At 37.4% G+C, this 26,838-nt stretch overlaps 2 protein-coding genes across 7 annotated transcripts; both read left to right on the forward strand.

Moving 5' to 3' along the window:
- The first annotated feature begins 474 nt into the window (after nt 1–474).
- On the forward strand, nt 475–14,087 carry LOC110632273 (BTB/POZ domain-containing protein At3g19850). 3 transcript variants are annotated; one of them, XR_009144222.1, is made up of 4 exons: nt 475–857; nt 940–2,079; nt 13,337–13,789; nt 13,958–14,087. XR_009144222.1 is itself a non-coding variant. In XM_021780431.2 (3 exons), exons 1-3 carry the CDS (start codon nt 795–797, stop codon nt 13,664–13,666), a joined length of 1,533 nt encoding a protein of 510 aa, XP_021636123.2. In that variant the 5' UTR covers nt 475–794; the 3' UTR covers nt 13,667–13,932. The 3 variants fall into 3 exon arrangements, 1 of the variants encoding a protein (XP_021636123.2); XR_009144221.1 differs by having other exon boundaries at nt 13,337–13,793; nt 13,958–14,086; XM_021780431.2 differs by lacking the exon at nt 13,958–14,087 and having other exon boundaries at nt 13,337–13,932.
- On the forward strand, nt 13,958–25,575 carry LOC110632320 (tricalbin-3). Of its 4 annotated transcripts, XM_058136614.1 has the most exons (11): nt 13,958–14,087; nt 15,217–15,562; nt 16,080–16,321; nt 17,246–17,264; nt 18,538–18,743; nt 21,740–21,849; nt 21,995–22,093; nt 23,112–23,550; nt 23,625–23,763; nt 23,915–24,066; nt 25,414–25,575. In XM_058136614.1, the coding sequence occupies exons 2-9, from the start codon at nt 15,255–15,257 to the stop codon at nt 23,711–23,713; spliced, it is 1,512 nt and encodes a 503-aa protein (XP_057992597.1). In that variant the 5' UTR covers nt 13,958–14,087; nt 15,217–15,254; the 3' UTR covers nt 23,714–23,763; nt 23,915–24,066; nt 25,414–25,575. The 4 variants fall into 4 exon arrangements, with proteins under 4 accessions (XP_057992597.1, XP_057992596.1, XP_057992594.1 ...); XM_058136613.1 differs by lacking the exon at nt 13,958–14,087 and having other exon boundaries at nt 14,520–15,562; nt 23,871–24,066; XM_058136611.1 differs by lacking the exon at nt 13,958–14,087 and having other exon boundaries at nt 14,520–15,562; nt 23,912–24,066.
- Nucleotides 25,576–26,838: the final 1,263 nt, after the last annotated feature.

A 26,838-nucleotide genomic window follows, 5' to 3' on the forward strand; every position in this document is an offset into this window, starting at 1 on the left:
CCAAATTATTTATTTTTTTATTTTTATTTGGCTCTGATTGGAGTTTCAATTTTATTTGACTGTAATTGAAATTCGAACTTTAGACCTTATAAAAGACATTTCAGTATTAGTGAATTAAAAATTAACTTGAGTTGGAATATTTGTTGCATTGGAGATAAAATGAATACCTTTTAATAAATTGGAGGTTAAATAAAAAGAAAAACATTAATTTGTTAGATTTATTTATGACAAATACTCAAGATGAGTTCGAAAACCCTCCAATGTGTTGTGTGATCGTTAAATTAAAAACTAACATTACATCACAAGACAAAAAATGTTAAAATGGTGAGCTCTGTTTCTTGTTCACGAGTCGTCGGTTCCGTTCTTAGGTGGGTCCCTTCTTCACATGTACCTAAAGAATAACTTCTCATATACATACAAAGCTATATAGCGTAGATTGCAATTTGCATATATATTTATATATATTGAAAGAAAGGTCTATCAAGTCTTGACTTGCAGTCTGTGGCTCTATCACCTACAAAACACCAACTTCTTCATCACCTTTTTTGATTCGGTGCACCTTCATTATATATAATGGAAAATTATATCTTTCTTTAAAAAAATTGAAAATTTGTTTCCCAATCTTTTTAGTAAGATAAAGAAGATTCACTTGTCTCATGATACAAATTTGTTTTCACGTAACAAGTTCACAACACCTCCTATGTGTTTATTCTAAAATATAAATCCTTGAGGACTAATTTCTCACTATCTGATTCCAATACAAATCCTTGTTTTTATTCAATGCAAAACCAGCAATGTCACGCCCTTGTGATCTTTCAATCCATGTCAATGCTCAAGAAACATTCTTTCTAAGTGAGGTAATCCATAGTTATCATCTAGTCTTTGTTTTCTGTTAATTTCTCTGTATAATTTAATCAAGCTTAACGTATTGTTCTGCAGAAAATTGTATCTGCATATTCAGGAAAGTTGAAGAAGATCATCAAGCAAGAAAAGAGGAAAACTCAGATTAAGAATTCAGTTATTGAAATCGATGATTTCCCTGGAGGTCCTTGTGGGTTTGAGTTGGCTTCAAGATTCTGTTACAATCATGGCAGAATTGAAATCACTGTCTCAAATGTAGCTCTTCTCCATTGCTGTGCTATCTTTCTAGGTATGACAGAGAAAGTCTCAAATTGCAATCTCTTGAAACAGACCGAGATCTTTCTTGGAGGAGTATTTTACTGGTCATGGAATGATATACTTGCAAGTCTCAAGAGCTGTGAGTCCTTTTTCGCATGTGCGGATTCATCAGGCCTTGTCCAGAAGCTTATCTGTGGCCTATTAGCAAAGATTGCACAACATTCTGATATGAACCTGATTGCTTTTTCTTCTTCTTCTTCGTCTTCTTCTCCAGAAACTGCATCCTGGTTCAGATTCTCCTCCTCTTCCAAAACCACTCCTGAGTCGACAAAACCATTTTCATCATCAGGAAAGCAGTGGTGGTTCAATGACTTGGCCTTGTTACCTCCTGCAATGATTGAAAAATTCCTCAAGAGTTTGGGGGCATATGGGAGTGATAACAACAGCTTGATCCTCACAAGATTCATCCTCCATTATCTGAAAAATAGAGTTCCATGCAAAGCTGTGCGCTCAAGGTCTGACTATGGTGGTCTTGCAGACACAGCTGTTTATGGGCTGATATCGGTAGGGAAAAGTGCATTTTCTTGCAGAGGACTGCTGCTGATACTGAGGAGTGTGTCAGCACTTGGTGTCAGCAAAGATTGCAGAAATGAGTTGGAGAGATTGATAGGAAGCATTCTTGACGAAGCAACATTGGATGATTTGCTGATAGCTGGGCGTGAGAGGGGAGTTTATGATGTTAATCTGGTTTTAAGTTTGATTAAAATATTTGTTAATAGCGCAATGGATAGCATTCAAAGGTTGAAGAAGGTTGGAAAATTAATTGATCAATATTTGAGTGAAATATCTCCTGATCAGAACCTCAAGACCTCAAAATTTCTTGGAGTTGCAAAGAGTTTACCAGATTCTGCTAGAGACTGCTTCGATGGGGTGTACAGAGCCATTGATATGTATCTTGAGGTCAGCTTACCCTTAACTCTACAACCTTTCTTTTACTTTATTTTATAATTACTCTCTGAGAGATTATTAAGGGCTTCTGATACACATAGGATTTTGGATTTTAAGGAAGATAGAGCAGATAAGAAATTTTAATTATTGAATAGACAGAGAAGAAAACAACAAAATATGGAGAAAGAGGGAAAAAAAGACAAGAAAGAAATCAGAGACAAAATATTGAGAAAGATATCCCCATTTCTCTTCATTCTATGTTTGGATTTGCAGAATAAATATCAAAATTCGATAATTAAATTATTTCTGGAGATTTATTTACAATTTTAATATATTTTAAAATTAATTTATAATTTTTTTTATAATTAATTTTAATTGAATTTGAGACTTTATGGTCTCATGACTAATTTAATATCACTGAATTAAAATTTATTAATCAAAATTAGATAATTAATAATTCGTTATTTCATTTTTGAATTTTTGTTAGTGTGTTTCCATCTCCCCGCAATTCACTGCATCTTCCTATGCTGCCATTCTTTTGAAGAGACAGCAAGAATCGATTCTTCATATGATGCCAATAATTACCATTTTTTAATTCATAGTTTTAAAAAAATATATTTTAATATTATGCATTGCATTATTAGGGTTTTCATAATATATTATTAGACTAGTAGTCCAATGTCACGACCCAACCTATGGGCCGGATCGACACTAGGACCTGGGCCAGCCTAAAGCCCCCGAGGCCCGTAGTAAGCCTTAACTATTCATTTACCCAACTCTAAGGCCCATTTGGGCCCAATATCAAGAAAACAAACGGACAGAATACGGTCATAAAATGGACTTTCCAACGGGGAGTTTTCGACTCACCCGACCTGTAAACATAATAAATACTCAATTGGGGAGCTCAGCTCACCCTCCACATACTCATTAGCATAAAAACATATGGGAGCTCAGCTCCCTCATCCAGTCCATCAAACATACATATCATTATATGTTTACAGGTCCAACATGATAATAATATTACAGACCAAAATCAAATAAATACTTTTAACACATGCGGAAATTCTAGGAGTTAATGAAATTACACAAACATTGATAAACAACCTGCGAGGAAAGGAAGCAGGTTAACCTCAAAAATATCCTCCTGTGGCCTGGAAAAATATTGAACAGGAGTGAGCGTTCGACTCAGAGAGTAAAATATCAATTTTAACCATAATCTCTATAACTATCTAGAACTAATGCACCCTGTAGAGTGAAATGCAACATCAACAACATTTTCACATCATAACATCAAAGAGGTAATTTGGAGCACTCACACACCCTGTAGTATCAATCATAACATATGGGAGCTGATCCCCTATACAGCTCTCTTAAATCCAACCTGGTGCGGTAATTACTCATTTCGGACTTCCACTTAATAACCAAATCGAGGGTCCCAGAATTACTCAAGCGTGACTACTCCTCGAAGGATCGGGTCCCAATTACTCAAGCGTGACTACCGTCCTATACATAGTCCACACCACATCACACGCACGCCAACGCACGCACACTGCTCCAAATTACCACAACAACATCCATGGCACATCAACAGTTATGAATGCAACATAAATTGTGCCTAGAGTTTAACTACATAAATATATGCGTATAAATGATGCATGGGCATGCTTGAACATATAATAATATCGAAATTACAATTAAAATTAATATTCTACTCACAGACTTGACGACAATCACTATGGCGGCTGGGCGGAGGAAGAAAGGCATCGGCTCACGACAATTATATTACAATTATTTAATACAATCTGACTCAATACAAACAAAGAAAAAGACCAATACGTCCTAAGTCGTGCCGAAAATCCGGCAGAGTCTCCCCTATACCTAGGACCTACCCAACCTGCAAAAGGGCTTAAAATACACTTCTATACTCACAATCCATATATCCACAGTTCAATCATATCACACAGCCCCTCCTGGGCCCATCAAATCAGTCATCCATCACAATACGCAAAATTTCAATTTAGTCCTTATTATTGATTATTTTTGCAAAAACTGCCCAAACAAGCTCTAAAAATTATAAAACTTTGCCCCTCGGTCCTTAGCAATATTACTAAGCTATTGCAAAAAGAATCGTAATTTTCTAAGCTACCACGAATATTTTATGGATTTTTAATCCTATTTAAGCACTAGAAAATTACGAAAAAGCAAGGTTCGGGTTTACCTTTGCCGATTCCGACTTCGAGGACGCACTCGGGACGTCTGACAATGGGGGGGTAGCCAAAACCTCGGTCCAATTCGGAGACTTTTCCGTAGCAGTGCATGCGGCGAGAAATTCACAGACCCGGTCAACTGTCGAATTTCCGCGAATTGAGGATACCTACACGAAGCCCATAACACGGGGGTTAGCACATAAATTTTTCAGAATTTTCTAAGCTCATTTAATGCTCGGAAAAACACTGCAAAGTTCCGTGGGACCCACCGAAAAACGGTGTCGGAAAAATTCGAAATTTATGTCGTTGCGAAGCTCTCGACGAGTGGAGCGTGCTGGTAGCCTCGATTTTCTCGTGGAATTCACGGTTTTCGAGAAATCTAGCCCAAAAGTCGAAATTGGCTAAAAACTTTCCGAGCAAAAATTGGACAAACCGCTCAATGGATTTCGGCGTTCTTGGTGTCTATGGAAAGCTCTCGCCGAGTAGATGATTTTAGACATAAGACCCGGTCCAATTGGTGGCCGGATAGGCCGGATTTTGGCCAGAGAAGCCGAAACGCCGCGCGCGCAGGGGAGGGGCGTTCGTGCGCGTTTCCGGCCGTTTGGGGCGGCGGCCGGTCGGCTGGGACAGCTGGGAGGCGGCGCCGGTGAGGTGGGGATGCAGGCGGTGGCGGCGCCGAGGAGGAGAGAGAGAAAGAGAGAGAAAAGGGAGAGGTAACGTCGCGCGCGGGAGGAAGACAAAGGGAAGAAGACCAGGTCGATTCGGCCCTATCCGGTCGATTCGATTCGGCGGTTCGATTCGAAATACAAAATTTTGAATTTTTACTCGCCTCGAGACCAAAACGAGGTCCAAAAATTTCAAAAATTTGAAAAACTCGAGAAAAATCGTAGACTCCAAATATATTTTTAGTTTTGCCACGTGGTCTTTAAATAAATTTTTAAAATTCATCAAAGTTTATATTTTCGGAAAATCGAACCCGATTTTTAAAATCCGAAAAATCTCAAAAAAATTCCTAAAATTTAAATAAAATTAAAATACCAAAAATGCTCATAAAAATTAAAATTTTGGGGTGTTACATTCTTCCCCCCTTACAGGAAATTCGTCCTCGAATTTTACACAAGGCAGAATAAAGCACATGATTATACATTGAACAGATAGGGGTACTTGCTACGCATGTCCCGTTCTGACTCCCAGGTGCACTCTTCCACTGACTGGCTCCTCCACAAAACCTTAACCATAGGGATCTGTTTGGATCTTAGCTGTCTTACTTGGTAGTCCACTATGGCTACAGGTTGCTCCTCGAATGTCAAGTTCTCCTTTAGCTCTATCACATCCGGCTGCAGTACATGAGAAGGATCGGGAATGTATTTCCTGAGCATGGAGATGTGAAACACGGGATGAACGTGAGAAAGGTTGGGTGGTAGCTCCAACCGGTAGGCAACTGCTCCAACTCTATCCGTAACCTCAAAAGGTCCAATATACCGAGGTGCCAACTTGCCCTTCTTTCCAAATCTCATGACTCCCTTCATTGGAGAAACCTTCAGAAATACATAGTCGCCCACTGCAAACTCCACATCCCTTCGTCTGGGGTCTGCATAACTCTTCTGCCTCTTGAAAAGTCCTCGGTCATTCCACGATTAAAGGAACTACCTCAAGTGTCTTGCACTAGGTCTACATCTTGCATCTTCGCTTCCCCAAATTCTGTCCAACACAGAGGATACCTACACTTTCTCCCATATAATGCCTCATAGGGTGCCATCCCTATGCTGGAGTGATAACTGTTGTTGTAGGCAAACTCCACCAAAGCTAGCTGCTCATCCCATTGTCCTCCAAAATCCAAGACACTCATGCGAAGCATGTCTTCCAGTGTTTGGATTGTCCTTTCAATTTGTCCGTGCATGCGAGGGTTGAAAGCCGTACTGAAGTTCATCTGTGTGCCAACTGCCTCCTGCAACTTTCTCCAAAACTGAGAAGTGTACTGGGGCCCTCTGTCAGATATTATGGGCGGAACTCCATGCAATCGACTATTTCTCGAATGTAGAGCGGCATCTTGTGCTACAGAGTATGTAGTCTTTACAGGTAAGAAGTGAGCTGATTTGGTTAGACGGTCTACAATTACCTATATCGAATCATATCCTCGCGTGGTACGAGGCAACCCAGTCACAAAATCTATGGTGATCATTTCCCACTTCCATTCTGGGATAGGGAGCTCTTGCAGCTTCCCTGACGGTCTCTGGTGTTCAAACTTCACCTTCTGACAAGTCAAGCACTTGGACACAAAGTCTGCTATGTCTCTCTTAATGCCATTCCACCAATAGCTATCTTTCACATCATGGTACATCTTGGTGGAACCTGGGTGGACACTGTATAGTGTGTAGTGTGCCTCTCGCATGATTTCATTCTTGAGATTGTCCACATCGGGCACACATATCCTAGAACCTTGCACTAGGGCGCCATCATTGGCAAATCCAAACTCACCACCTTCACCTTGCTGTACTCTTTCTATAATCTTCATCAGTTGTTGGTCTCTGTGCTGGGAAACTCTAACTCTGTCCCTCAAGTCTGGCCTCACTGAAAAGTGAGCCAACAATACCCCCTCATCTGAAAGATCTAGGATTAAACCTTGATCCATCAGCTCATGTACCTCCTGAATCAATGGTCTCTTCTCTACTGAAATGTGCGCCAAACTGCCAGAAGATTTTCTGCTCAAGGCATCTGCCACAACATTGGCCTTCCCAGGGTGGTACTGGATGGTGCAATCATAGTCTTTTTGAAGCTCCATCCATCTCCTCTGTCTCAAGTTTAAATACCTCTGCTGGAAGATGTACTTCAAACTCTTGTGGTCGGTGTATATCTCGCACACTTCACCATACAGGTAGTGTCTCCAGATCTTTAGTGCAAAGATTACAGCCGCTATTTCCAAATCATGGGTGGGGTAGTTCTGCTCATGCCTCTTCAGCTGCCTTGAAGCATAAGCCACTACCTTTCCATTATGCATCAAAACACACCCTAGGCCAACTCTGGAGGCGTCACAATACACGGTGTATCCTTCACCACTCACAGGTAGTGTCAACACGAGGCGGTGGTTAGACACTCCTTAAGCACGGAAACTCACCTCACAGTCATCTGTCCAAATGAATGGAACATTCTTCCTGGTCAACTTAGTTAGGGGAGCCGCTATCCTGGAGAAATCTTGCACAAAACGCCTATAGTAACCAGCTAAACCCAGAAAACTTCGCACCTCAGTGACTGTTGTAGGCCTAAGCCAATCAGTTACAGCTTCAATTTTCTTGGGATCCACTTGAATGCCGTCACTAGAAACCACGTGTCCCAAGAATGAGATGCTTTCTAGCCAAAATTCACATTTTGAAAATTTGGCATATAGCTGGTGCTTCCTCAACGTCTGCAACACCATCCTCAAGTGCCACACGTGTTCTTCCTCGGTCCGAGAGTACACCAAAATGTCATCTATGAATACGATGACAAAACGGTCCAAAAATGGCTTGAACACCCTGTTCATCAAGTCCATGAAGGCTGCTGGTGCATTAGTGAGTCCAAAAGACATCACCAAGAACTCATAATGACCATATCTTGTCCTGAAAGCCGTTTTGGACACGTCCTCATTCCTGATTCTCAACTGATGGTAGCCTGATCGCAGGTCTATCTTGGAAAAGAATCTAGCTCCTTGGAGCTGATCAAACAAATCATCGATCCGAGGAAGTGGATACTTGTTCTTCACAGTCACCTTGTTCAGCTGTCTTTAGTCGATACACAACCTCAATGACCCATCCTTCTTTCTCACGAATAGAACAGGAGCACCCCAGGGTGAAGTGCTCGGACGTATGAAACCCTTATCCAAAAGCTCCTGTAGTTGCTCCTTCAGCTCTTTCAATTCTGCTGGTGCCATCCTGTAAGGTGGCATGGATATGGGGTTTGTACCCGGCACAACATCAATACAAAACTCTATTTCCCTTCCTGGTGGCAACCCTGGAAGCTCCTCTGGGAAGACATCCATAAATTCTCTGACAACAGGAACATTTTCCATGCTGACACCTTCTATAGATGTATCTCTCACCAATGCCAAATACCCTTGGCATCCACGCCTCAACATTTTTCTAGCACTAATTGCTGACACCAAATTATATGGAGCCACACTCCTGTCACCATCAAAGCTAAACTCTTCCACACCAGGTATGTGGAAATACACCTTTTTGTTCCTGCAGTCTAAAGTGGCATAGTGAGTTGCCAACCAATCCATCCCCAAAATTACATCAAAGTCCATTACTGGTAGAGGAACCAAGTCTGCTGGGAGGATCTTTCCATCCACTACTACTGGGCTACCCGGAAAAACCATATCTACATCTATGTTGTCACTAAGTGGGGTGGCTACCGACAAAGGGCATTCTAAAGTTGTAGGGTTTCTACCCAACCTCATGGCAAACACAGGGGAGACAAATGAGTGCGTAGCACCCGGATCTATCAAAACACGAGCCTCATAAGAATGGACTGGAAGAATACCGCCACAACCGCATTTGAAGCTTGAGCATCCCGTGGGTCGGTGAAAACTCGAGCTTGACCCTACCCCGAGTGGCGTAACCACATCGACTTCTACCTCTGACCGCCTCCAAATCCACGTCCCCCTTGTCCTCGGCCACATCGAATCGATCGCCGCCATGTTGGAAGCACCGGATACAATTGTCGAGGAACATTCGCAATGTAACCTTGTGACCCCATCCGTGGCTCTCTGAACACGGGCATTCTCTAGCAAAGTGACCAGTTGGCCACACACTGAAGCATACTCTGATCCCATCAAACAAGGTCTGAATGTCCTCTTCCACACTGTGCACAAGGTGCCAAGGAGGATCTGAACCCAGGCTGTACCGAATCGTGACCACTTTGGATCCGTACCACGTCAGATCCTCGTCTGCGTGTCTAAAACCACTTCTCTTGCTCCTACCCTTTCCTCTGTAATTACTCTGGCCACCACTATCCGGAGTACCCATTTGGGGAACACCTGAAGAACCCTCTGCTCTGTTTTTCTTTGCTCTTCCGCTGTCATCCACAGCATAGCTAATCTCAATCTGTCTGGCTCGATCAACCACCACATCAAAAGACTGACCAGACATCATGGCCAGGTTTGCATACCTCCTGTCAAGCCCCTTTAGGAACCTCTTCACCTTCATAGTTTCTGTAGCTACTGCTGTAGGGGCATATCTGCTCAATTCCAGAAATTCTGTAGCATATTCATCTACAGACCTGCCATTCTGTCTTAAGGCCTCAAAGGCCCACTGTTTCTGGTCTCTGAAGCTTTCTGGCACAAACCGATTGATGAACAGTTCCACAAACTGAGTCCACGACAAACCCTCCATCCGAGGTAACACGTAGTCATTCATCCATTGTCTAGGCATAGGCCCCATGACATGCTGCATACACTCTATCAGTCTTCTATCAGTCAACTGTAATTCTGTTCCTGCCTGTCTGCAGGAATCCAAAAACCGATATGCATCGTCTGACACATCATAAGTACCAGGCACCAACTTCTTGAAATTTATGATCTGTTTGTAAGGTTCCCCTCTTGGTGCGGTGGACTGCTGCTGCTGTGGAGGGTGGACCATATACTGCGCCATCATGTCGATGGTTCTCTGCAGACCAGCTAGAGTAGCTGCCATGGGGTCCATGGGACCCTGTGCCATAAAGGACTGATCCTGTACTGGGGGTGGCTGCTCCTCTACTTGAGCAGCTCTAGGCCTCCTACCCCGCCTCCTCGGGGCAGGCGCCTCATCCTGTGCCGACACCTCGTCAGGCACATCTGGTGCAGTGGCAGCTCTCACGCTTCTACGCATTTTCTTGAAATTCAGCAGCATTAGCCCACAAAAATTCAAAACTGCTCATTACACAGCTCTATAGACTCATATTTATACATAACATATGGAGCAGAAACTAGAAGCAAAGATGACAATGCAAGACGAATGTGGACCCTATATTTCCGCATGTGACTCCTATTAGACTCTTCCCAACACTTTAGACAACATTCCCTAAGAATCTGGAGCCTAAGCTCTGATACCACATTTGTCACGACCCAACCTATGGGCCGGACTAAGACTAGGACACAGGCGACCTAAAGCCCCCGAGGCCCGTAGTAAGCCTTAACTATTCATTTACCCAACTCTAAGGCCCATTTGGGCCCAATATCAAGAAAACAAACGGATAGAGTCCGGCCATAAAATGGACTTTTCAACGGGGAGTTTTCGACTCACCCGACCTGTAAACATAATAAATACTTAATTGGGGAGCTCAGCTCACCCTCCACATACTCATTAGCATAAAAACATATGGGAGCTCAGCTCCCTCATCCAGTCCATCAAACATACATATCATTATATGTTTACAGGTCCAACATGATAATAATATTACAGACCAAAATCAAATAAATACTTTTAACACATGCAGAAATTCTAGGAGTTAATGAAATTACGCAAACATTGATAAACAACCTGCGAGGAAAGGAAGCAGGTTAACCTCAAAAATATCCTCCTGTGGCCTGGAAAAATATTGAAAAGGAGTGAGCGTTCGACTCAGAGAGTAAAATATCAATTTTAACCATAATCTCTATAACTATCTAGAACTAATGCACCCTGTAGAGTGAAATGCAACATCAACAACATTTTCACATCATAACATCAAAGAGGTAATTTGGAGCACTCACACACCCTGTAGTATCAATCATAACATATGGGAGCTGATCCCCTATACAGCTCTCTTAAATCCAACCTGGTGCCAGCGAATTACTCAGCTCGGACTTCCACTTAATAACCAAATCGAGGGTCCCAGCGAATTACTCAAGCCGTGACTACCCCTCGAAGGATCGGGTCCCAGCGAATTACTCAAGCCGTGACTACCCCGTCCTATCCATAGTCCACACCACATCACACGCACGCCAACGCACGCACACTGCTCCAAATTACCACAACAACATCCATGGCACATCAACAGTTATGAATGCAACATAAATCGTGCCTAGAGTTTAACTACATAAATATATGCGTATAAATGATGCATGGGCATGCTTGAACATATAATAATATCGAAATTACAATTAAAATTAATATTCTACTCACAGACTTGACGACAATCACTGTGGCGGCTGGGCGGAGGAAGAAGGCTGTCCCGGCTCACCTGACAATTATATTACAATTATTTAATACAATCTGACTCAATACAAACAAAGAAAAAGACCAATACGTCCTAAGTCGTGCCGAAAATCCGGCAGAGTCTCCCCTATACCTAGGACCTACCCAACCTGCAAAAGGGCTTAAAATACACTTCTATACTCACAATTCATATATCCACAGTTCAATCATATCACACAGCCCCTCCTGGGCCCATCAAATCAGTCATCCATCACAATACGCAAAATTTCAATTTAGTCCTTATTATTGATCATTTTTGCAAAAACTGCCCAAACAAGCTCTAAAAATTATAAAACTTTGCCCCGCGGTCCTTAGCAATATTACTAAGCTATTGCAAAAAGAATCGTAATTTTCTAAGCTACCACGAATATTTTATGGATTTTTAATCCTATTTAAGCACTAGAAAATTACGAAAAAGCAAGGTTCGGGTTTACCTTTGCCGATTCCGACTTCAGGGACGCACTCGGGACGTCTGACAATGGGGGGGTAGCCAAAACCTCGGTCCAATTCGGAGACTTTTCCAGAAGCAGTGCATGCGCCGGAAATTCACGCACTTGCCAATCGTCGAATTTCCGCGAATTGAGGATACCTACACGAAGCCCATAACACGGGGGTTAGCACATAAATTTTTCAGAATTTTCTAAGCTCATTTAATGCTCGGAAAAACACTGCGAAGTTCCGTGGGACCCACCGAAAAACGGTGTCGGAAAAATTCGAAATTTATGTCGTTGCGAAGCTCTCGACGAGTGGAGCGTGCTGGTAGCCTCGGTTTTCGAGAAATCTAGCCCAAAAGTCGAAATGGGCTAAAAACTTCCCGAGCAAAAATTGGACAAACCGCTCGATGGATTTCGGCGTTCTTGGTGTCTATGGAAAGCTCTCGCCGAGTAGATGATTTTAGACACAAGACCCGGTCCAATTGGTGGCCGGATCGGCCGGATTTTGGCCGGAGAAGCCGAAACGCCGCGCGCGCAGGGGAGGGGCGTTCGCGCGCGTTTCCGGCCGTTTGGGGCGGCGGCCGGTCGGCTGGGACAGCTGGGAGGCGGCGCCGGCGAGGTGGGGACGCAGGGGAGGGGAGGAGAGAGAAAAGAGAGAGAAAAGGGAGAGGGAACGTCGCGCGCGGGAGGAAGAAAAAGGGAAGAAGACCGGTCCGATTCGACCGGTCCGATCCGGTCCGGTTCGATTCGGCCGGTTCGATTCGAAATACAAAATTTTGAATTTTTACTCTGCCTCGGGACCGAAAACGAGGTCCAAAAATTTCGAAAAAATTTCAAAAAACTCAGAAAAATACGTAGACTCCAAATATATTTTTAGTTTTGCCACGTGGTCTTTAAATAAATTTTTAAAATTCATCAAAGTTTATATTTTCGAAAAATCGAATCTGATTTTTAAAATCCGAAAAATCTCAAAAAAATTTCTAAAATTTAAATAAAATTAAAATACCAAAAATGCTCATAAAAATTAAAATTTTGGGGTGTTACATCCAACTTCTTCAATTTTTTAAAACCTGATGAATTTCCTCTCTTTCTTTTTCATTAAGTCAATATAAATTTTCTTTCCATCAGCAAAGTTTTGATTTAACTAATAATAATTTCTCTTCACTCAATACTTAAAACCATTATTTAGAAAGTATAATCTTCCAAGAATTTCAATTCAATTTAATCAATTCTCATATTTAATTAAGATGAAAGAAAAAACTGGAAAATGATATATATATATATATATATATATATATATATATATATATATATATATAGTGGGATTAATCAGAATGATTGTAGTTTTCTTGATACTGTTTTTATATATGTTTTTGTGGTAGTTTTCTAAAGAAGAAATAACTCATTTGTGTGATTGAACTTGGAAATTTGCATGCAGGCCCATCCTACACTTTCATTTCAGGAAAGAACGAAGATATGCAGATGCCTTAACTATGAGAAGCTGAGTCTTGAGGCTTGTAAAGAGCTGGCTAGGAATCCAAGAATTCCTCCAACTGCATCAATGCAAGCACTCATATCTCAAAAGTCTCACATCCCACAAGACCGTAATGATAAAGATATGAAAGTCAACATAGACAGGATGCTGAGAAGGGTGATGGAGTTGGAGAAGGTTTGCAAAGAGATGAAGGGTCAGATGTCTTGGTTGGTTAAGCATAATCCCACCACTGACCCTTTTCATCACAACAGCACTTTGCCTAGGCTTTGTTGAATCTCTCTCATCTATCATACAAGAATACTTCATCTTATATACATCTTCCTCAACCCTTTTATTTTCTTTTTAAACAAATTCTTCCTGGTGAAACTTACGAGGATATGATTACATAAATCATGGGTATGTTTCCAATCGTGTATGATTGTAATTTCTGTCTGATTTCTTTTTTGATATATTCAAAGTTGTGGGAACTATTTGTATTTTTTTTTCTTTTTGAAGAACTGTAAAATGTATATGCTTGAATTAAAACAGATTTAATTAAATTCTGGCAGTTTTTTTTAAGGATAGAACATGCACACACAGTGAATGGACTGTAAGGATTAATGGCACCCAGAATGATTTGGTTACAAGGTGGCTTTTGGCGATGGAAGGTGAGAAGATTTCTGCTCTTCCAGCGATGCCAAAGGAGGAAAACAAGGTAGGTTATGAAATCCGAACCCCTTATCTTGGTTTTGAAGGTATCTCGTTAAATCCGACTGCATGTCCACGATATAATCCCCCCGAAGCTCATTGGATCTGAAGCTGAGTGGGGAAAGAAACCAGGTGCTTATGGGATTCAATATCCCCACAGAAATCACATCATGAACATAGAGGTAGCTACAGGCTTCTCGGCCTGGAGGAATCTGAATCAAACTGGACCCGGATTCCCTACAGTTCTGTTTTCTGATGATTTCAATTCAAGGGTATTTTGTTTTTTATCATGGTTCAATTGACGCAATTCAACAATTGAAACAAACATAAAATTGACTTTCTTTTTAGAAATAATATAAAATTGACTTTAAATAAAATTAAATGACAGAAAATGATTTATATAAGCAATCTTAATTAATTAAAATTAATATTTAATTGTTGTATCAAAAAAAAAAAAAAGAGAAAATGGAAATTGATTTTTGCGTCGATGTCAGACACTTGAGGAATGAGGATCACAGAACATTCAAACGCATGAGCTTGTTTTTGCTTATAGAAAAATCATTTTCCGCTACGATTCACCATTCCCATTTTCTCTGCAACTTTCTTCATAATCATATTCATACTCATTTCAATTCATCATCACTCACTCAACGCGAAAATGAAGACCATTCTTTCTTCTTCTGCTACTACCTGTGATTTCTCGCTGATTCTTTTCCCTCAGCTCTGCCCCAGTAAAAATTCAAGCCACACCTACCCATCAATCCCTTTCTCCAAGAGGAGAAGGAAAAAACTTCACCCAAAATTTTCCCATCTCATGTTCTCTGTTAGTGCTTGTATAATTCCCACCAATGGCAGCAACAATCGTAATGCTAATTCTATCAGGCTAGCTACACGAATACGAAATATTCTTCTCAAACAAATTGCTAATGAATCGGAGACCCAAGAAGATATTTCGCTAGAGGAGTCATCATCATTGTCTTCGTCCATCCAAATGGGCTCAAATTTCACCGGTTTTCAAGAAGATCCCATGCTCGATAAGTTAAGGACTCAGTTAGGAGTCATACACCCTATTCCATCTCCTCCAATTAATCGAAATATTGTTGGGTTATTTGTCTTCTTCTTCTTTGTTGGCGTAGTTTTCGATAAGCTATGGACATCCAGGAAGACGGCTAAGATGGTCAGTGGAGGTGGGCAGCGTGGACCGTGGCCTCAAGTTCCTACAAGTTTTTCGTTATTCTTGGAAAAGGATTTGCAGAGGAAGGAGTCGGTGGAGTGGGTGAATATGGTGTTGGGGAAATTGTGGAAGGTGTATAGACCTGGTATTGAGAACTGGATTATTGGGTTGCTGCAGCCTGTCATTGATAATCTGAAGAAGCCTGATTATGTGGAGAGAGTTGAGATTAGGCAATTCTCCTTGGGAGACGAGCCATTGTCAGTCAGGAATGTTGAGCGCAGAACATCACGCCGTGTCAACGATTTGCAGTGAGTTTACTTCTTTATCAACTTCCACAAATTTTCATATGAAGTCATGGAAGTGTAATATTCTTCTTGAAATTTTTACTTATGCAGTGCCTATAGATGTACTCGTGATGCTAGGATTTCTACTTCAGCTGCCTAGATGGTTCTTTGATACTACGTGTCATGAATTAAGTTTTATAGGCCACTTTAATGATTTGTAGTCTGATTAATGTTATTACTCTTTTGAGGAGGATTGTACTGATGAATGGTTTGCAAACAAATACAAGGTTAATACTTTCAATGTTCATCCATTACTAAATAGATCAACATTGAGCAAAAGTAGGAGTATTGGATTGGACAAGTCTGACAAGTATGAAAAGTTCATCAGTTGACAATCTTGTTCATGTGAGATATGCCAACTTATTATTGTTGTTGCTGTTGTTGCTATAATATGAATTTCAGATAGATTTTTATTTCAAATTATTCATCACAAATTCCATAAATCATTTAACTGATTTCTTCTTTCTTGGTTAAAATTTAGGTATCAAATAGGCCTACGATATACTGGTGGTGCTCGCATGTTGCTAATGCTTTCACTAAAATTTGTCATTATCCCCATTGCTGTACCAGTTGGCGTTCGAGATTTTGACATAGATGGTGAACTGTGGGTCAAAGTGCGGTTGATACCGACTGAGCCTTGGGTGGGAGCTGTTTCATGGGCTTTTGTTTCCCTTCCAAAGATCAAATTTGAATTGTCACCATTCCGCTTGTTCAATTTGATGGGTAAGTCATGGTTCATAACCGCAAGAGTTATTTCATATATTTGTTCGGTTGTTATTGTCTTCAATATGATTAGTTTTCTTGAATTTTTCTAAATAACTGCATAAAAATTAGTTGTTGCGTGATTAAAGGAATTAATGATTAAGTTGCTTCCTCTTGTGCCATGTAATTTGCAACTTTTTCTTACTGGCCTTGGGATAGGAAGATATGTACTTCTAAAATAGTTGTCACAAATGGACAAGGATGCCATGCTAGATGAGCAGATGCTAATGATCTATAAAAGGAGCCAAAGAGTTCTTACTGCAAACTAGAGAGGGTTTTATAATCTTTCTCTCTCAAATTGTTAGATAATTCTCATTTGTTCCTTCTCCAGTTGTTGCAATGTTGTTTTGAAGCAGATGTTGAGTGTATCACATGACAGATGTTTGGTTGCCCAAAAGAATTAGACCAAGATGAAGCAAAATAAGGCAGCTGATTTTTTTTTTTTTTTTTTTTAATTTAATGCATCCCTTTTCTAGTAAATATTATGCATTTCATTGGTTTCTGATGAACTTGGACAAAGGAAACATGGAACTCGCAAGTTATGGCTCTAATCTTTGTGAAACCTGTTATATCCACTGAATATGCACACTAAGTCATGCTAGCTTTAGGAGAATGCATTTGCTGATTTCTCAAATCAAATGATTCATTTGATTTGATTTGAGAAATAAATTTGATTTGAATTGAGAAATTGCCAAATGGGTAACTGCTTTTGTGATAAATTTAGCTTATGATTGATAAAATGAATATGCTTTGAGAATTGGAACCATGTATATAAAGAAAGCAGTGTATTATTGTTATTTTTTGTGTTTTTATATTCAAGTCATTTGACATAGGAGATCCTAATATATGTTTCTTTTCTCATTTTTGCACATTGGGCAACACCAGCAATACCTGTTCTCTCAATGTAAGTGAATTTTTGTTTCCAAGCCAGTATTAATTGCACCATATGTGTCTTTCTTTCTTTCTAGTTTTTCTTTTCTCCCCCCATTTAGGTTTCAAAAGGTAAGTTCTCCTTTTTGTTAATTTTATTAATCTAGTGGGATGTGCAAAGCCCACTTGTACATTTTACATGCACTTGTCTCAGCATTTTATTGTATTACAACAAAGTTTTATCAAATCTTAAAATTTAGCTTGTACTGTCTGTAATTTCTTCAACTGTTAGACGTATCAAGTTCATGGTCAACTTTCTTTGCCCCTCCTCATGAAAACCCCTTCGCCTGGAGCTTTCATTGTGCACAACTGTCTTTAAATATGAGCCATGACCACAACATAAAGTACAGAGAACTTAGATAACACCTTCATGACTTTCTAGTTTCAAATTGTGGAATGTGCATTTTAATGATAAAATAAAAAGTCATAAAAGAAAATTTTATGTTAACAGGATTGTCATATTCTGGTACTACGTATTCAGTTTCTTCCTTTGAGATATTTGACATTCTTAACATTGAAGATGCTTTATCTAGAATCTAGATTAAATACTATATCATCCATGTTTTCTTTGAAAAATATAAGTCTGAAATAAGACTAGTTGCCCTGTCACACTGTGTTCCACTAGGTATCCAATATACTCAAATAATTAAGCCTTAATCCCACACTAGTTGGTATCCAATATACTAAACAGAAATTGTAGTACTCATACCAGCATTTTTTATTCTTTTGGGAGTTATTATTCTGTAGTAAATCACTTTTACATTTGCGATTATAGTGCTATTTCAAAAACTGATTTGTTTGTGATTTTTTGTTCTGCATTGAACCGCCTATCTATTTTCAACGCCACTGCCCTATTTCCTTTTTCTTCTTGTAGGAATTTCCTTATGGTGTTATAAAAGGCTGTTGCCATATGAATTCTATGTGCTTTTGCTTGTTTTTGGTGGTTAACCACACTAATGGAAAATCTCATAGATGACTGTCTTCATAAAATCCATACATGACAGTGTATGTTAAGCATCATGTAGTGATTTTGTACTCTTTTTTTTTTTTCTTTTTTTTTAAATAAATAATCTTTTAGTGTTTGGATTGGCCTAGCCATTTAGGTTAAAATTATGGACCCTAGCTTTTAGCTATGTGGATTGATATTTTGGTTATTCATTTATGCTCTGCACAGTTTGTGCTAGGATTTCAAGGGATTTGCTGCTTTTTTTTTTTATCAACTCAAATGATTCATTGGATTTTATTAGGTTTTTGACGAAACTTCTTACTGAGGATTTGCCTCGACTATTTGTTCGTCCAAAGAAGATTGTATTGGATTTTCAAAACGGAAAAGCAGTTGGCCCTGTTGCAAATGATTTCAGAACAGGAGAAATGCAAGAGGGCAACAATGATTTCGTTGGAGAGCTATCAGTTACTCTTGTAGATGCTCGGAAACTTTCCTTTGTCTTCTATGGTAGAAATTACTTCTCTCTCTCTCTCTCTCTCTCTCTCTCTCTCTCTCTCTCTCTCTCTCACATGTCCTTAAGTTTATTAGCCATTTGTGGAAAAAAAGAACTTAAAGTTTATTATCCATTTCCTTACTTATTTTCCTGTATGAGAGTTTTTCTGTGAAGATAGGAACTCTTTTTTATTTAATAGTTTATTTTATTTTACTTTTATATGAATAGATTTATCTTAGCTTGGGAAGGCACGAGTGAAGAGAATTATTGAGCATTCTGCCTATTATTTTCAAAAAGTAGTTTTCTGTTTTACAATCTCCGTTATCATTTTCCATTAGAAAACTAGAAATTACTTTCATTTGTTACCCTATTTTCGTTTTCTATCTATTACTCAATTTAGGTTGTGAACTTGTGAGTTTTGATAGGTATGGGGTTAATTAAATGTGGTGAAATGTTTTACTAGTAACATTTAGGATGTATTTTGTGTAAGGGATCAAACAAGACAACGAAAGGTAAGGCAAATCAAATAGTTGTCCTATCTTGTGTTCGATGCATGTGGGACAAGACAAATTAATTATACAAAATATTTTTTTATATAGTAAACAATATATATAAATATTATGTTAAATAAATAATATAACAAATTAATATATAACATATAAATAATATTAAATTAGAAAGTTCCCGAAGTATCAATTTCTTTCAATTTATATTATTTTATAACTCAATTCAACTCAACTAAGCCTTTATTCCAAAAATTTAGAGTCGGCTATATGGATTATCTTTCTCCACTTCAAACAATTTTGGATTAAATCATCGGAAATGTGTAATGCTTCTAGGTCATGCTGTAATACTCTCCTCCAAGTCAGTTTAAGTCTATCTCTTCTTCTCTTTCTATCCTCTAACCTAAAGTGCTCTACTTGTCTAACTGGAGCCTCCATATGTCTACGCTTCACATGACCAAACCACCTCAATCTCCTTTCTCTCAACTTATCCTTAATTGGTACCACTCCTACCTTTTCTCTAATACTCTCATTACGGACTTTATCTAGTCTAGTATGGCTACTCATCCACCTTAATATTGTCATCTTCACAACTCTTATCTTAGACACATACGACTCTTTTAATGCCCAACACTCACTACCATGTAACATGGTCGGGCACATGACTGTACAGTAAAATTTTTCTTTCAACTTATTGGGAATCTTGCGATCACATAAAACTCTTGTGGCACGTCTCCACTTCAACCATCCGGCTTTAATTCTATGACTAACATTCTCCTCACATCCCATATCTACTTGAAGGACTGAGCCGAGATATTTAAAGTGATTACTTTGGGACAGTACCACTCCATCCAAACTAACTCTTTCTCTATTACTAGTTCGGCCTTCACTGAACTTGCAATGCATATATTCTGTCTTCGTTCTACTTGACTTAAAGCCCTTTGACTCTAGAGTACTTCTCCAAAGCTCTAGCTTTCTATTGACTCGTTCTCGCGTCTCATCAATCATAACTATATCATCTGCAAACATCATGCACCAAGAGATAGTCTTTTGTATATGTTTTGTCAATTCATCTAAAACTAATGTAAAAAGGTAAGGGCTTACAGCTGAACCTTGGTGTAATCCAACTGAGATAGGAAAATGTCTTGTGTCTCCTCCCACTGTGCGTACGATAGTAGTTGCTTCTTCATACATATCTTTCAACACTTGTATGTACCTAATAGATACCTTCTTTTGTTCTAACACTCTCCATAAGACATCTCTTGGAACACTATCATAAGCCTTCTCCAAATCGATAAAAACCATGTGTAGATCTTTCTTCACATCTCTATATTTCTCTATCAATATTCTAATAAGAAAGATTGCTTCCATAGTTGAATGACCGGGCATAAAGCCAAATTGATTAGGAGAGATAGAAGTATCATGACGTAGTCGATGTTCAACAACTCTCTCCCACAACTTCATAGTATGGCTCATGAGTTTAATTCCCTTATAGTTTGAGCAACTTCGTATTTCTTCCTTATTTTTAAAAATGGGTATTAAAATACTTTTCCTCCATTCATCAGACATTTTCTTTGAGTTTAGAATCTTATTAAACAATTTTGTTAACCATGTCACTCCCATGTCTCCCAAACACTTTCACACTTCAATTGGTATTCCATTGGGTCCACAGGCGTTACTCACTTTCATTCTCTTAAGTGCTTCCTTTACTTTTAAAGATCTAATCAAACTACTTAGGCGGAGTTAATTTATATTATTTTATAAATATAATATTTATTGATAAAATCTTTTATTGATTATTTTTCAAATATTGTTTTTATCTCATAAGATTGGACAAGTTGTCCCATGAGACATGAAGGAACAGAAAAAGAATGATTGGATAGGACAAGAAATCCATTTTTCTTGAGCCAATTTGTGCACTAAACAGAGATAAGGTAGAATTCCTTTTTTCCCTGCTCAGTTCACTAAACTAAATGCACCCTTATAGTACATTATCGAGGGAAGCAATAACAAGAGAGAAGAAAATTGGCATCTGGTTTAGAAGTTTGAGTAGTAACAGTGAAGATAGAGTAAGAAGGAATTGGGAAAATAATCTGACCTATTTTTGGAAATGAGCTTATGGAAGTGAAGAGGAGAGAAGCCCAGCTTGATGACAGTGAGAGGAAAACAGTCCCTGTTGCTGACAATGAACAAGAGAGGCCCAACCTTCTTTCACTCTACCAAGTACTTGTTCCCCACTTTGCTTCCGTTTTGACCCTTGATTGGATTTTTAAGATTTATTTTGTTTTATCAACAGTGAAGATATCCAAATGTATGAGGTTTTTTTTTTTTTTTTTTTTTTGGTCTTAAATTGTAGCAAATCATGGGTATTGTGGGATGCCCTTAAATATTTCTTGTCATAAAAGTACAGAACATATAAACCGTCGATCCTAGGTGAATGGGGTCTCTTGGTTCTCTTATACGTTTTGCCTTTCTTATACTGTGTTCAATGATTCCCTGTTTGTCAGGTAAAACAGACCCATATGTTATTCTAAGGCTGGGAGATCAAACCATACGTAGTAAAAAGAACAGTCAAACCACTGTCATTGGGCCTCCTGGTCAGCCAATTTGGAATCAGGTGAAGTTTGTTATAGTTGTTTGTATAGTGTGTTTCATGTATTGACAAAGATTTCTTTCCTACTGGAATCATACACCAAATGGATGAATTTTAACCTGCAGCTTTAAGATATGATTAACTGAATTGTGCTTTATGACTTTGCCAGGATTTTCATATGCTTGTTGCAAATCCTAGGAAACAAAAATTGTACATCGAAGTGAAAGACTCCCTTGGATTTACAGATTTGGCTATTGGTAATGGAGAGGTAAATATCTTATCCTTTGAACAGACTTTTCTGGAATCTATGTGAGCAATAATAATATTTGTGAGTTGTAACATGTTAATAGTTTCCAAATTTTTTATTCCTAAAAGGGCTATTTTTTAGTACCAAAAATAAAATTTCTATATCATATTGAACAAAATAAAACAAGGGGGGCCCAATTTTTCAGATTTCAATATAGTCCAGGAGCTTACAGATGCATTTGGCTGGGTTTTAATCTTATGGTAGCCATTTTACATGAATGTTTGACCATTGACATGAATAAATAGTGTGTTTGTGTGTGTAAATTGATCTGAACTCCTTCTATACTGAGAAATTTGCTCAAGTATAAAACTTCCGGGGTGTAACTGCTCAATTTGACAAGCCAACTGGTAAGAAGTATCATACTGCAATTGTCTAAGTAAATCACAAATAGAACTGAACCAACTCCTCTGGTTCAGTTTTCTTTTTAATTACATATTTTTAAGATTTGGTTGGTTGGTTGAAGGTGGCATTATGTTCCTTATCTTGGTTAGTTGCTCTTAACAGGAATTTGACAGCTCTCTGTAGTTAAATATATTTGTCATTGTATACCAAGAGTTTAGTAGAACTTGTTATGTGGTGTTGATTGCTGTTAGAACTTCTTACAATTTCATAATATCTGCAACTTCTGTTTCAGTTGCATTAGAAGATATTGGCAGGCCCTCAAGTTACACTTGTTTAATACAATTCAAGTTCAATGTTCTAGGATACCTTCTTTTTTTGTTCCTAGTTTTTTATTATGATTTGAGAGTGCAAATGGTGTTTGGATCTTGGAGAAATGTAATGGTGATTACCTTGTTATTTACTGGATGCTGAGAGTTTGCCTGTCCTTGGTCCAGGTTTAGGTCTTCTTGCCAAAACTTGCCTGCATTCATTGGCTACCTCATAAACAAATGGAAGTTCTAGTTGAGCAGTTTTCTACAGTTAATGTCTTTCATTTTTCTTGTATGAATAGTTTTCCAAAATCCAATGGTATCTTCAGGTTGATCTAGGATCTCTCCAAGACACTGTACCAACAAACAGGATTGTGGTTTTACGTGGAGGTTGGGGACTGTTCAGAAAGGGATCTTATGGAGAAATACTTCTTCGACTAACATATAAAGCATATGTTGAGGATGAAGATGATGAGAAGACAGCAGTGGAGTCCACTGATACAGATGATTCAGATGATGAGTTGTCTGATTCTGAAGAATCAAATACTACTTTCAAGTCAACTAGAAGGGATTCATATAGTGAATCAGATAAAGAGTCATTTATGGATGTTCTTGCAGCTTTAATTGTTAGTGAGGAGTTTCAAGGGATTGTGGCGTCTGAGACAGGAAGCAACAAAATTTTGGATGATATCTCATCCGCAGCATCACGTGGTCTTAATGCTGAGTCAATCCCTTCAGATCCCTACAACAGTTCTGAAAGTTCAGGAGGTATAAATTAGTTATATATTGTAGATTGGTTCAACTATTCTTTCTTTATTCACATTTCAACTTGTTAATTGCAGGATCAGTCATAGTTTGGCTTGCTGTGTTTACAAGCACTTTAGTTCTAATAGCTGTCAATATGGGTGGCTCAAGTTTCTTCAACCCTTGATATGACATCGAAAAGCTTGCAAGTTGGTCTTAGTACTCCTATTGAAGAAAGTAATTTCTGAAACTTCTTTCTACTTTATTTTTCTTTGCAATATACTTATAGTTGCATATGTTAACTCTTCCACCATCATAGCAAATTTTCCATTTAATGTGCACAGTTGGCTTTTGAGTTATACCTTATCTAGGCATTTGTTGTCAGTAGAGGAAATACCTTTCACTTCGGCAATTGTGGAATGGACCCGTTTGGTTCGGTTAAACAGGGTACAAGAATCTAAATGGGAATATCATTGGGAATGTCATATCCCCACGCTTGAAGTTGGTAATATGAGGGGGAATGAGTTTCCCCCATGTAAGGTAATTATCTAATCCCTTAACCTCCCAAGTCCATCACATTCTCATTCCATGGCCTGTAGAATTTTATGCGTAGGCCATGTGACAATAAAAAGTTAAATATATGCATTTGTGTGTGTAATCAGCTATAGTAAAAAGGTAACTAAAATTAGAAGTTATGAAAAATATTTTTAGTTATTTTACAATCTTTGACCAGTTGGATCTTGCTCCATGGCATAAAAATTTTAAAAACCAAATATATAGTGTGTGTTTGATTTATTCATTTATATATTAATATTATGTGTAATTATATAAATTTAAGTGACTTGGCCACAATCACAACGAAGAAGTAGAGGCAATAATTGTATCACCCAAAAAAAGTATAGGCTACAATTGGCTATTCTCAAAGTTTCAGTCTTTAACTGGAAATTGGAGAAAATGTTCAGTTCCTCTATTTTGTGATTAAGCCTTAATTTAGTTCAGTACAGAATCTAGGTATACAAGTAGAGGTAAAACATGGCCATGTTCCTGTCCAGTCCTGGAACCAGACTGGAACTGGCTCAGTCAAACCTGAGATTGGAACCATCTTGGGGGAGGGTTGATTCTGATCGCTACCCCCCTTGAACCAAAACCGGTGGTCTGGTTTGGTTTGAACATGTTTTTATTTTTTAGGAAAAAAAAACTTGAAATAATTTTGGACTGTTGGATTAACTTAACTCAGATTGAATTGGAAATGGAATCAACACCTTGTGATCCGATTTAGAGCACTCCCCTCCTCTCCATGGGCTAAAACTAGCTGGTGGCCTTCTCAAATAGAGGTTCTAGTTTTTTTTTTTTTTTTTTTTTGTGTAATTTCTTTCTTTCTCTCCTGCTATAGACGCATATTGTCTCTGGATGGCTGAATACATATAGAAAATGAACTTGTTTAGTTTTGTTTTGGCTATAAATTTTTGCATAGCAATGTCAAGTAACTGGATTATGGTGTTTATTTTATGCCGAAACAAGATTTCACCCTGAGATTAGGTTTAAGAATTTGCTTGGGCAAAATGTTTAACTAGAATAAATTTGCAGTGGAAGTTTTGAAGTGGCCATGAGTTGATTAATCTCAGGAGGCTTTAGTTTTGCATAAAAAATTATTCAATTAAGTGCAGAAACCAATCAAGTGTTATTTATTTATTTCTTGACTTGGCAATGGCATGCTATAGATTTTATGCTCATAAATTTTCATTGTTATTCTGCACTTAATTAAACAGTGCATAATTTATTTTGAAAAAAATTTGTTATGTTAATATGATGTTTGTAGAAAAGAGTTGCAGATTTGGTATGATGTTAGCAGTTGATTTTATTCGGAATTGCGTTGTTTCCTGGCAGGTTGTGCAGTAAAGCCCCTCTTCGCACATCATAGGTATTATTGGTTATTTGAATAGCAATATTCTTTTGGCCCCGGAAAATTTTGACTTTTCTTTCTTTTTTTTTTTTTTTTTTTTTTCAATTCTAAGGCTTAATAAAAGAATTAGGATTTACAAGCTAAAATGGCCGTGCAATCCTGCTAGTATAATTTTTATAATATTATATATTTTAAATAAAATTATTATATATAGTTTATTGGAAAAGTTATTTAACTATTTTCATTTTCTATATATGCAAAATATATCCATATATAGTTAGGTAAATTATAATTTTATAATTAATAGGCTAAAGTGGATAATTTCTTTGATAAAAAGTGATTGAATAAATGTAATTATTTAATGGTTAAAAATTATTGAAATGAGAAAAAAATTTAAAAATTAGATATTAAAAAATAAAAATTAAGAAGGTTCAACTGGTTGAAAAAGGAAAAAAAAAATCTGATAAAAGTCTTACAATATTATTATTAGAATAGTAATTTAAAATTGAATTTTGATATATGTGAGTAAAATTGATTGTATTGCTCTTTATATATATATATATATAATTTACATTATTTTTCTGATGATAACAGTATAAATTACTTTTAGTTTATTATAAATTAAGAAATTATATTTTTAAATTTATGTTTTTAAAGTATTTATTTATAAAAAAAATAAAAAAATGTCCTTTGCATTCGCTTTCAAAATTTAATTAGATGTTATTTAAATTGTATAAAAATATTTAAATAATATTATCTTTTTGGGTAAATATTGAATAAGTATAATAATAAAATGCTTTAATAACTTAAAATAAAAAAAAATTAATGAGATTTATCTTTTATTTTAAATTAAAATTAAAATAAATATACAATAAAAAAAATTAATGCTAATGGAAATTACTATTATAAAACCTTAAAGAGTAGTATTGGGACTAGAGAAAAAAAACTAAGAGCGTGGCATTGTTAGGGAAATGGTACCAACAAATTTCCATTTCATTGTTACAGTATAAATAAATAAAGGAATTTAAAGTTATTTTAATAAAAATAATAATAATTAGTATAAATTTAAAAATGAAAAAGAAAAATAAAATAATATAGCTAGAGTTACTGTTTTAAAATAATAATATTTAGCATAAATATAATACTTAAATAGTTAAATAAGTTAAACATACAATTTAATGAATATAAAAGAAAAATAAGAATAAAATAAAATATAATTTATATAAATTATATTTAAGTGGTTGAATTTATAAAATAATTTAAAATTAAAAAATTTTGAAACGGAAAAAAAAAAGATATTTTTGTGCAAAATGAATAAATAATTAAAAAAAAAAACCTTGTAGGATAAATATTGTAGTTTTTAAACTAAAAAGATTAAAAAAAAAATGAAAAACACCTAAATGAAAAAG

Source organism: Hevea brasiliensis, chromosome 15, assembly GCF_030052815.1.
Source record: "Hevea brasiliensis isolate MT/VB/25A 57/8 chromosome 15, ASM3005281v1, whole genome shotgun sequence".
NCBI lineage: Eukaryota > Viridiplantae > Streptophyta > Magnoliopsida > Malpighiales > Euphorbiaceae > Hevea > Hevea brasiliensis.